Source organism: Oryza sativa, chromosome 4, assembly GCF_034140825.1.
Source record: "Oryza sativa Japonica Group chromosome 4, ASM3414082v1".
In the NCBI taxonomy this organism is placed as follows: Eukaryota; Viridiplantae; Streptophyta; class Magnoliopsida; order Poales; family Poaceae; genus Oryza; species Oryza sativa.
Window position 1 is genome coordinate 27,329,332 of NC_089038.1, and position 11,776 is coordinate 27,341,107.

An 11,776-nucleotide genomic window follows, 5' to 3' on the forward strand; every position below is an offset into this window, starting at 1 on the left:
AAGTCTTTTGTAAAACTCCAGTTTTACCCAAGTTGTTTCTCAGATTTTAAGTTTGAAGGCGACCGTCGATACTCGCACAGAGTGCACGAATATCGAGGTGCAACTGGGTGGTTACAAGGGGACATGGTATAACAATTAATAAAGGAAGGATCAAATGCAACAAATTAGGTAGGTCTGCCAATCTGCCTTGCAGACGGGACAACAGATTAAGTGTGATCCTATCAATGCATAATATTTCGCAAGCAATATAATTAAATTTCAAATATAGGTTCAAGATGTTCAAAGGTGGCTTGCCTTGCTCGAGATCTGGAGCTTGATCCTCGAAATCCTCGCACTGCGGGTCTTCGGGCTCCGAAACTACACGCGAAACGGGACAACTCAACAAACGGCGAAAATAAAGCCCTATTAATGACCTCTAAGCATGCCATTAGATGGATCTCGAGATTTGAGGAATTTTGGAAGTTGAACGGAGTCAAACGGATTTACGGTTGGGAAGATATTGAATTTCTAAGATTATTGGATTTTTGGTCTAACGGAAAAAGGATTTAATTAAATCCTTTTTGGAAAAGAAAAAGAAAAGAAAGGAGGGAGGGAATATAGACTTTTCTCGGGTGGCTAGGGTGCGGCCCAAGAGATTTGGGGCGGCTCGGCCGAGCTTAACGGACCGGCCGGCCCAAGACGGCCCAAGCGCGCGCGCGCGGGAGGGAGGAGAGAGAGGGAGCCGGTGGACCGGGCTCACCACGCGTGGTCCCGGGTGGGACCCGCTTGTCAGCGGCTCGGCTCACCGTGCGGAGGGAGTGCGCGGCGCACGCGCGCGGGCGGGGTTGGGACGCGGTGCACGCGCGCGGCTCGCGGTGGACGCGGATGCGGCGGGCCCACGCGCAGCCTCACGGCTCGCGGTGGAACGCGCGCACGGGGAGGGACCGACCGGGGTCGGCTCGACCCGGTCTAGGCTGAGCTGGCGCCGACGTGGCGCCTACGTGGCGGCCACGTGGGCTGGCGGGAGGTAGACGACGACCCGACCGCGAATGGACGGCGGGTGGCGGCGGCGAGCGGCGGAGCGAACCACGGTGATACAGGCAAAAGCGAGCACAGCGGGCGGTTGCACGGGACGAGGGGAGACGAGCCAACGGCTCGGATTCGCCGGAGGTTGCTCGACGGCGGCGGATTGCGGCGGCGGCAACCGGCGGCGAGGGAAGAGGGAAACGGCGACGAGGCCACGAGGGGCCGATTCCCGGCGGTGAGAGTATCTACGCGGCTTCGGGAACTCGACGCTAGCGTCGGATTGGGCGGAACTACGCCGAGCGAGGCCGGCGACGAGCGGGTGCTACGGAGCTCGGGCGGCGACGGCGGCGAGCACACGGCGAGCGACGGCAACGGTCGGGGCGGCGCCGGCTAACTACGGGGAGGCTACTCGAGCTACTACCGAAATCTAAGGGGAGGAGATGGAGCGAGGAGGAAGAACGGAGGGAGGCACTACCGTGCGGGACGGGGCGCTGTGACGAGAGGCCGACGGCGCGGGAGTAATCTCTCCGGCCTCGGGCCGGGGAAGAGGAAGAAGAGGGCGCGGCCGAAGTCCTCTTCCGCGTCCTTGCTCGTGCCGGCTCCTCCGACACGCGCAACGACGATCGGCGACGGCGAAACAGAGGGCGGCAATGGCGCGGAGGCGAAAATGAGAGAGTTTGGAGGGGGAGGGCTTGGGCTTAAATGGGCGGCAATGTCGGTTTGGGCGAGGGAAACCGACATTGAACGGTCAAGGCGCGAGCTGGCGCTCGGCGCTTGCAGCCAAAGCGGCGGCAGGAGGATGACGCCGGCGAGGAGGAAAAAGGGGAAAAGGAGGGGGAGAAAGGGGCTTGCCCCTTTGCCGATTTGGGAAAAAGGGGAAGGGGAGCGGGAGCGACGCGGCAGAGAGAGGAGGGGCGCGGCCTCCTTCCCTTGGCGGCTTGCGCGCGGAGTGGCGGGGGCCGGGCGATGACGACGACGATGACGGGGGGACGGCTTGGAGCGGAGCGGCGACAATAGCGACAGGCGCGTGCAGAGGCTGATGGCGGCGGCGACCGGGCGGTCGACCACTCGACACGCGCGCGCGGCTTGCAACGGGCGGCGTCCGCGCGGGCGCGCGCACGCGAACACGGCGCGCGGGAAGCGGCAGCGAGGGAGCGGTGAGGGAGGACTTGGCTCGGCGCGGGCGGCTTACGCGTGCTGGCTCGCGGGGCCGAGCGGAGGGGCGCAGGGCGCGGCTCTCGCGCTCGCGCGCGGCGCGCGAGGGAGGGGCGCTCGGCGCGGCGACGCGCGCTCGCGCGCGCGGCGCGGGGCGGAGCGGAGGGAGAGAGGGAGTGAGCGGGGGCGCGCCGGGGAAAGCGAGAGAGAGAGCCGGGAGAGAGAGGGGAAGATGGGCCGAGGGAAAATCGGCCCATCGATCCTGGGGGAGGCAAAATGGACTTTTGTGGAGGAATTTGATTTGGAGGGATTGGATTCGGAATTGAACTCGACGATAGATCGGGGATTGAGATCTTGAGATGGCACGGACACTAGACAACAAGCAAAGAAACAAATTTCGCAATTAGGGTTTTTAAGAGATAATTTTCCCGCTAGGCGCCACGACGGAACGGGCGCTACACTTGGTCCCCGAACCAAGGGTTTATCCACTTATGAAAAGGAGTGTATGGCAATGCTCATGGCAATTGATCATTGGAGATCGTATCTACAAATGGGTGAATTCATTATTCTAACAGACCACCACAGTCTTATGCACCTCTCAGATCAGAGATTGCATACTCCATGGCAGCACAAGGCCTTCACTAAACTCTTGGGTCTCTCTTATAGAATTTGTTATCGGAAGGGTACATGTAATGGGCCTGCTGATGCTCTGTCAAGGAAATTCCAAGATACTGAAGATGAACTCTGTCATATTTCAGCCTGTACTCTCACTTGGATTCAGGAAGTTACTGATGGTTATAAACAAGACCCTTTTTCCACTCAATTGCTTACTGAATTAGCTGTTAATGCCACCGGCAGGAAACATTTTACACTCAATTCTGGTCTAATCAGATTTAAGGGCAGAGTCTGGATTGGTGATAATCCTACACTACAGTCCAAGCTTTTAACTGAATTACATTCCAGTCCAATTGGTGGTCACTCTGGGTTCCCAGTTACATACAGAAAACTGAAGCAGCTATTTGCATGGCCCAAGATGAAGAAAATGACTAAGACCTTTGTGCAGCAATGTCAGATATGCTTACAAGCCAAGCCTGACAGGGCAAGATACCCAGGGCTTTTGCAGCCTCTACCTGTACCTGAGGGTGCTTGGCAAGTTATTTCACTCGACTTTATTGAAGGGTTGCCAAGGTCTGATCATTCTAACTGTATTCTCGTTGTGGTAGACAAATTTTCTAAGTATGCTCATTTCCTGCCCTTATCCCATCCATTTACTGCACTGAGTGTTGCTAAGTTGTTTATGAAGCACATTTTTAAGTTGCATGGCCTTCCTTTGGTAATCATTTCGGATAGGGATAAGGTTTTCACAAGTCAGTTATGGGAGCATCTCTTTGAAGGGGCTGGTACTAAATTACACTTTAGCTCAGCTTACCATCCTCAGTCTGATGGTCAGACCGAACGTGTCAACCAGTGCCTGGAAATTTATCTTCGATGTTTTGTTCATTCGGTTCCCACTAAATGGGCTGCTTGGCTGCATCTTGCTGAGTATTGGTATAACACTTCTTTCCATTCTTCAGTGCAAGCTACTCCTTTTGAAGTCTTATATGGCCATTCTCCTAGCCACTTTGGTATTGGGTCGCAAGATTGTGCCATTCCTGATCTAGCTCAGTGGTTGAAAGAAAGAAGATTGATGCAGAATTTGGTTCAGCAACATCTCCACCGAGCACAGCAGCAGATGAAGCACTTTGCAGATAAGAAGCGGAGTTTTCGTTCCTTTGAAGTAGGCGACTGGGTATATCTTAAGTTACAGCCTTATGTGCAAACTTCTGTGGCTGTGCGAGCAAATCATAAGTTGGCTTTTAAGTACTTTGGACCCTACCAAGTTACAGCCAAGATTGGCACTGTGGCTTATCAGTTGCAATTGCCTTCTTCTACTTCTATACATCCAGTTTTTCATGTATCTCAATTGAAATCCGCAATTGGTTTTACAGGCCCGGTTCAACATCAATTGCCGGCATCCACTGCTCCTTTACAAGTTCCATTGCGTATCTTGGACAGGAGGTTAACAAAACGAGGTAATTCTGCTGTTGCTCAAGTTCTTATTCAGTGGTCTGCATCTGTTCCAGAGGACGCTACTTGGGAAGATCTGGACGATCTTCGCTCAAGGTTTCCCGCAGCATTGGCTTGGGGGCAAGCCAATTCTCAAGGAGAGGGGCTTGTCAGGGACTCTCAAGATCATCCAGGAGATATCTCGCAAGGCTCAACTGCAGAAGAACCAGAAGAAGAAGAAGGAAGCCGTCCTGAAGTTGCTGATGAAGCTGGTAGCAGAGAAGATAAGGAGGAGGTGATCCAGACTTCAGGTGACAATCAAGCCTGGGTTGCAACTCGGCGTCCAGTCCGTGAGAGGAGGCCCAATCCGAAGGTCCACGGTCCAGAGTGGGTGGCGTAAGGTATCAGCTCGCTTGTGAGCTGGCGCCGGAGAGAGAGAGTGGGTTGGTTGTAATAAATCAAACGAACAACACTAGAACAATTCGGGAATTGGCATCTGGAGGCGTTGGCGGCGGCGGCTCGGTCCTGTTGGATCTGAGAAGTAACAAATATTGCCACTAAATTCGTGAATTGTGAAGCGTGTTCTTGAGAGCCCCTAACAATATGCCAGAATAGTTTCGTATCAATGCATAACAGTGTGCCACGTACAGCCAGTAGCAGCTACTACAATCTAAACTGCACGGCAGTATCGCGACATTCCTAGACCTAACCTGGAAGCATTTCTCTGTTGTTCCGAAACAAACCCGATATTGTGGGAACTTCACAGCAAAGACTGCTTCTAAACCCCTTCCTGTTGGGGACTGACGTCGACCAGGAGCTACGTATGCTGAAATCTCAAAGACGCTTTTGTGCTGGGTGCCAAACTCTTGCTAGATTGCAAGGAGATATACAAGTTGAAGGCATTTATCCAACTCAATTTTTAAGTACGTGAGTCTATCACGCCAGTAGTCGCGGAAAGCGAAGAAAGCAGCGTAGCCGAACGGGTCGGGCGGGCGAGCTCTCACTGTCCAGCTTAGCCCAAGGAATCATGGACCACCGCCCGCGCGCAGCCACACCAGCCATTACCGAACAAACGCCGCCTGAACCACCAGAAACCCCGGTAAATCCTAGCCAAAATCCTCGCACGAATCTTAGCCTGTGGCCAAACGCCAAAAAACAAGCGGAACGCAAATGGCATCAGCTTTTTTTTTTTAATTTTTTAATGCTTTTTAAAAATTTTTAATCGAGATCACACGCTCAGTTGTGCGCTCCGCGGTCCGCGCCCGTGCCCTATAAAACACTCGTTTCTCTAGCCTCACCGCGCTCCCACTTCCTCCCGTTCTGGCTCGCCACTCCTCCCAAAGTCCATTCAACTCACCCACGTAGGAAGGTGGAAGCGGTTTCTTGGGGTTTGGATATGCTAAAGCGGTCGCATGGAGGGTTCCGGCTGGGGCGGAAGCTGCTCAGTGCCTGGCGATGGGCGCTCTGCTGCCGGCGCCGGCGCCGGCGGGGCTACCTGCGCCTGCAGACGACGTCGGGTGGGTGCGGCGGCGCTTGCAAGGAGGGGAGCGAAGAAGCCAAGAGGCTGGCCCCGGTGCTGCGGTGGGGGCGGTCGCTGGTGCGGCGGCTGAGCCTCGGGCGGAAGGACGGCGGGCGGCGGCGGATTCTGGACGAGCCCGTGTCGACGCCCAAGGGGCAGGTGGCGGTGTACGTCGGCGGCGGCAACCCCGGCGAGTCGCTGAGGTACGTGGTGCCGGTGGTGTACTTCAACCACCCCATGTTCGGGGAGCTTCTGAGGGAGGCCGAGGAGGAGTTCGGCTTCCAGCACCCCGGCGGCATCACCATCCCCTGCGCCGCGTCGCGGTTCGAGCGCGCCGCCGCCGTGGCGGCCGCCGGGAAGAAGGCGTTCGGCAGGTGGTAGCATCAGGCGGCGGATGGGGATGGTGTAAATATGCGTTCCATCAGAATGGGCTGATTTTGTTCTCTTGTTCGGTTCTCTGTTTCTCCATGGATTTAGCTAGTCATTTAGAGGCTAATTTTTTTCTCGACATGTGCGTGCCGGGATCATCTTGGAATCATTAACGGAGTAACAGTTGTCTTTTTTTAGCTTTTTAGTTCCGATGTTGTTTACAAATCCAACTTGGACGGATCGATCATGGTGTTGATGAATTTCCCATTTTCTCCCAGATGAATCTAGCTGGAGAGCAACTAATCACCAAAGAACTCTCGCGCTAGAACAAAACATCAGAAACAATGAATCTGACGTTCAACTTTCACTACTGGACTACACCCAAATTTCCTGTTCTCAAAAGAGAGAAAAAAAATGGCCCCCAAATCCCCTGCAGTCGACCTGTGAGCTATGACACCCGTCGTTTGCTTGGAAATTTGTCATGACTCATCAGCAGTCAGTCACGCAGTTCAATTTTCTGCCACGCCTGGTACTCACCACTCACCAGACTGCCTACACCGTGGACTGGGGATGCTTGGAGGCGTGTGCCATTGTGAGACCTTCCCCCTGGAAGGTGGGAAAACTAGGAACATCAACGGCCGCTGTACCTTGTACGAACCCGTACAACCCTCATCCGTACTTGCACCTCCACGCTCGATCTGGTACCGGCAGTGGTAGTTGGAGCATGCTGTCCTCGCCGTGCCGCTTTTGCACGCCACCGTGTGCCGCCCCTTTCCCCCCGCGTCGTCAGCTCAGCAGGCGTGATCACGAAACAGCACATCTCCTGCGCGTTTCCTCACGTCCTGCGTCGCGTCCTACCTCACCGCTTGTTGAGGACTCCCCGTCCGCCATCAACGGCCGGGACAACTGCACACACATGCACGGTTCGCCAACAGTCGCCGGATGGCAGTGGTTGACGCTGGCGTTTTTCTCCGCGACACCGCGCAGATAGTTTCTCGCGGACGCTCGCACCACTACGCCACGCAAGCGCCGGGGGGGCGATCGATCGATAGGGGCCGCGATGGCGCGACCCTCCCGTGAAAATGCCCGGAGATGTAAATGTAAGGCTGTGACCATCGTTGCGCGCGTACTAGGTGCCAGTGCCACAAGCCCGCACGCGAAACGGTCTCTCGTATCCTTTCGTTTTCGTTAATTTCGTCATCTCGATCGTCACTGCTTCTCTGAATGGGGCCCACGAGCATATTTGCGTTCTCACTGCAGAGTTAGTTTTTCTTCTTAAGAAAAAGAAGGAAAAAATGGGGGGAAAATAAGCCACGACCAAGAAATCTGAACTAAACTTTGTGTCCTCTGCTTCGTTTCTCCTTTCGTGAAGGACACTGACTACAGCTCGAAATAAAAGGACGCTGGTTGAGTCATCAACCAGACTAGCACTTTTGAGTCATCACTCATTACATCCTAGAGGGTAGATCTTTAAAAAAAATAGTACAGCTGGAGAGATGAGCTAATCTTGCTTAGATACCGATGTTAGGGAACTGTCATGGGAAGTACACGAGATTGGGATCATCGTTTCTACTTAGGTACAAGTACGTCATTACATAGTTGTACTTGATGTTATTGATGCCTGGACTGTTGTGCATGCCGTTATCAGTTCTAGATTGTATCTTCCTGCATTGATAAAAGATGACAACAAGAAGAGGAAGATGCCACAGGCTGTCTTCTTTCCAATGGGTTCCCAACCCATCTCCCGTTTTCCGTGTGCACGCTTTTTAAACTGATGAACGGTGCATGTTTTACAAAAAGTTTATATAGAAAAGTTATTTTAAAATCATATTAATTCATTTTTAATTTTTTTATAGCTAATACTTAATTAATCACGTGTTAATCTATCGCACCGTTTTTCGTGCGGATGGCAGGCAACCCTCCAAAAGAACACACCCACCGCTTCTGAACAATTGTTGTTGTCTTCGCTCCACGATTAGTCAAAAGCATGCCGTTTTCAGATGGCAATGGAAGCGTGCACTGTTTGGTTTATAGCTTAGCTAGTGCCTCTTGCAGCTACTCGCTCTTCTTTCATAATTCTTAACGTTTTGAATAATAACACGGTGTTTAAAATATATCTTTGACTATGTTTTTCTATTATAATATATACAATGAATTGATAAATTTCACTTTCATTGTAGTATTTTATAAGATAAATCTACATATATTATTCTAATGCCTCTAAACTAAATAGCTTTAAAGTTGTTAATAGTTAAAGTTACAAAAGTTTGATCTTAACCTTGTCCAAAAGGTGGAGAATTATAGAACCGAAGAGATAATGTGAATGGTCAAACTCAAACAACTAAGGGAGTTGGCCTAAAGATAGCTAGATGCATGCATAATCATAGATCCAGTGGATGATTGCTTACTTACAGGCTGTCTAAGCAAGGTTCAGTGTGATAAATGTGATGTAGGATTGACCGAAACAAGAAGAATCAAACCTTGAGATGGCAATGCAAAATCAGTTTTACCATGAGGGTAGGAATATCCAGATAGTATCACACATCACCTTACTGGAAAATGACAAAACACACGAGGGAAACAAAGAAATATACTACTAATTTTCTTCATCTCATTGGAATTTGGAACAAGGTCCGTTGAATTTGGGTGGAGAAACAGAAGAAATGAGCCACAGATAGTGTTGCTTCATACCAGTTCCTGCCAAGTGCCAACCAACGTCTAACAGGAAAAACGTTCGGAATGTAGCTTCCTATATATTGTGATACTCATGTCAAATAGTTAAGGGAGTAGTTAACTCCTAAACTTTTTTTATTGCTCGCATTAACTCGAAAAATTGCTAAAAACGGCTCAATTTGCTCCTAGCTGCAAAGGAAAACACAGCATAATCTCCTTCTGGTCCTTGAATTGGATCTGAGAATTTGATCTGGGACGCATCTATCCTAAGGAATCAAGAGTGCGTGATTTTGTTAATGCTATTATCAGAGGTTCAATTTATATTCTCTTCCTTTCAATTTTTTTTATATTCTCTGTATGCCTGGAAAGGCTATTATATGCGGGGAATATGGTCCTAATGCTTCACAGAGACACATTTGATAAAATGCGTGTGGAACCGGCAGTTGAATTAGTGATATATTCTGACGGACAACATAATGTTCTTCAGCCAATTACCTAGATCTTGAGGTCAAAACTACTAAGCAGTAATCATTCAAGTTTGCAAGAAATCCCAAACAAGCATGCATATCGATTTGTACAACCACAACAAGAGGGGATTTCGTGTATTTACCTCGTCGCCTAGTTGGGGACTGCCGAGTTGGGTCGATCGGGTGGCGGCGGAACAGATTGGAGCTGGCGGAAAGGACGCGTTGGGAGGTGGGCGCCTATCGCGCGGCCTTCCTAGGGACTAGCCAGGGCGGCGGCCTTCGTATAGCGCGGCTCGTCTGCTATTCTCCGGTCGCCGTGTGATCGCCATGGCCCGAACGGCAGAAATCGCAACAATGGATTGCGACGGAGGCTCCGATATTAGGGGAGGGGGGATTTGCTTCGCAAAATTATCCGTAACAACCCATTAGTGCTAGTTTGGGCCGATGATGTCGGTGCGGCCCGTACTGGACATCGACAAGGCCGAAATTTGACCTTCTTATGCTTTTAATACAGGACGAATTTCAAGACAGTAGGCCTACAGCGACCCAAATCTGACGGCCTTTCCGTTCAAGGACCCAATCAGTGACTTTTGGCCCTTGAGAAAAAAAAAATCCAATTTGAGTCCCTTGAGTAATGGTCTGATGCGTCTCTCCCAAACGTAAAATCAGGTATGCCGTCCCCTTTGACTATTAAAACCGTGCAACTGGGCTCTCTTCATTGTTTTGAGGATGGTTTTCACTGATTTTAATGTTCATGTTTTAGAAGATAAGTGGAATATTAAATCTCCTAACACCGCATTTATGTAGAATTGGTTGCATTAAATGAGTAAAACACAAACAATTCTAAATTAAGTAAAACATAAACAATTCTAAATTAAATTAAAAACTACTCTAAATCATCATCTAATACAACATACAGACGATTATTCGGGTGACTAAACGGAAAACGGCCAACTAATCGCTAAAAACGGAGATTTGACGTTTACAAATGATAATTGTACATCGTATCATGCTAACGGAACAATTTTACTACCGTTAACGTATATACGGCCGATTAATCGGCCAGTACGATCGTTTTCCACAACACCAGAAAAAATAAAAGTGAAAATTACAAACAGGGGACCTACATGTAAGTCTCATGAAAAAAAATAAAAAATCAATGGACCCCAGTGACATCATCTCTCCTCCACTGTTATCTCCTTCCTTCTCTCTCGAGAGTTTGCCGCTACAGCACTGCCACTGCCGCTGTAGATCCTCCACGATTGGCCACGGTGACGCTGGGGACGGGATGATGCGGCTCCCCTTGTCGGAGCTCAAAACTAACAACTTGGATCCGACTAGAATTAATGTATCAATCCCTGAATCAGTAAATATTGATACATACAATATAACTGGTTCTTCATTGCATACGTTAAAGTTTTACAATACTAAGGGTTTTACAATAATAGGTACTTACCTAACTAATTAATACACAGCAGAAGCTTCTATACATTCTGACTAGGGAGGTATAACCTTTAGGGATTCTCTAAGTTATCGGGGTCATCGTAGTAATAGTCATAAGGGTCCTCTTGACCCAAATCTGAAAAAGGGGTTATAAGAGCAAGGATAAGTATTCGCAATACTCAGCAAATTATCATGGAAATATGTTATGAATTAATATATAGTAGGGTTCTTTGCAAAAAGCAGTAATAAACAATCTGGAAGTGTTATAGCAAGAATTTATAAAACGTATAGACTTTAGATTTCTAACCAGGGTACCATATGAGTCTCGTTACTCAATTCCATGAGTACGGCTATTCGAATAGTTTCAAAGATATTCTACTGCAGCAGATGTACGCTTTATCCGCAGTCCACGACTTGCTGATAATCATCGGCTTTAGTCATGGCCCAGTATTAAGTCATTAACAATTGTGGCACCTGTTCCATGAACTTATATCCTCATATGCTCTGAACGTATTGTTAACAGCAACAAGAGGAGTTCTGGCGTTCCCGAGATATTTAAGGGGAACTGATCGTATGACACCACGTCATCTTGATCAGGGTTTAGAAATATACCATATAGTTTATACTCGAGTATCACAAACCATTTACCTGTACATGGTAATGGTTAAAGTCGTCCTTCGCGGCTATAGTTGCCTCATGCGCGAGGACTTAAAAATAAGAACCACTATACAGAGGTGCCATATTGCTAATTAACATAATAACTAGGTCTGTCCCCATTCTAGAAACTGCGGTCGTACCCGTTCGTTTGACATAAGTACCTGGCAAAACTTATATCGATCGAGACAATCCTAGTCACCCGGAAATCAACCAAATCTTACGTACTGTCCCAATCTAAGTATAAGATATTTTAACCAGATTGTAAGAGAAATAAGCAATACTAAATTATCTGGGTTTCTATGGTTGAATTGTGCATATAAAATAGAGTACTGAATAGAAGGCTATAAATAAATAATTTGTAAAATATAGGCTTAAATGATCAACAGGTATATGGTAACTTGCCTTGCTCGATGTCCTGAGATTGATTGATATTATCTATTGA

At 49.2% G+C, this 11,776-nt stretch overlaps 1 protein-coding gene across 1 annotated transcript; it reads left to right on the forward strand.

Moving 5' to 3' along the window:
• The first annotated feature begins 5,507 nt into the window (after positions 1-5,507).
• LOC4336520 (auxin-responsive protein SAUR29) lies at positions 5,508-6,336 on the forward strand. The gene has a single exon (XM_015778742.3). It carries the CDS (start codon positions 5,603-5,605, stop codon positions 6,104-6,106), a length of 504 nt encoding a protein of 167 aa, XP_015634228.1. The 5' UTR covers positions 5,508-5,602; the 3' UTR covers positions 6,107-6,336.
• The last annotated feature ends 5,440 nt before the right edge of the window (positions 6,337-11,776 follow it).

Coding starts and splice junctions, on each gene's coding strand:
- LOC4336520 (XM_015778742.3), top strand. CDS start 5,603: ATGCTAAAGCGGTCGCATGGAGGGTTCCGGCTGGGGCGGAAGCTGCTC.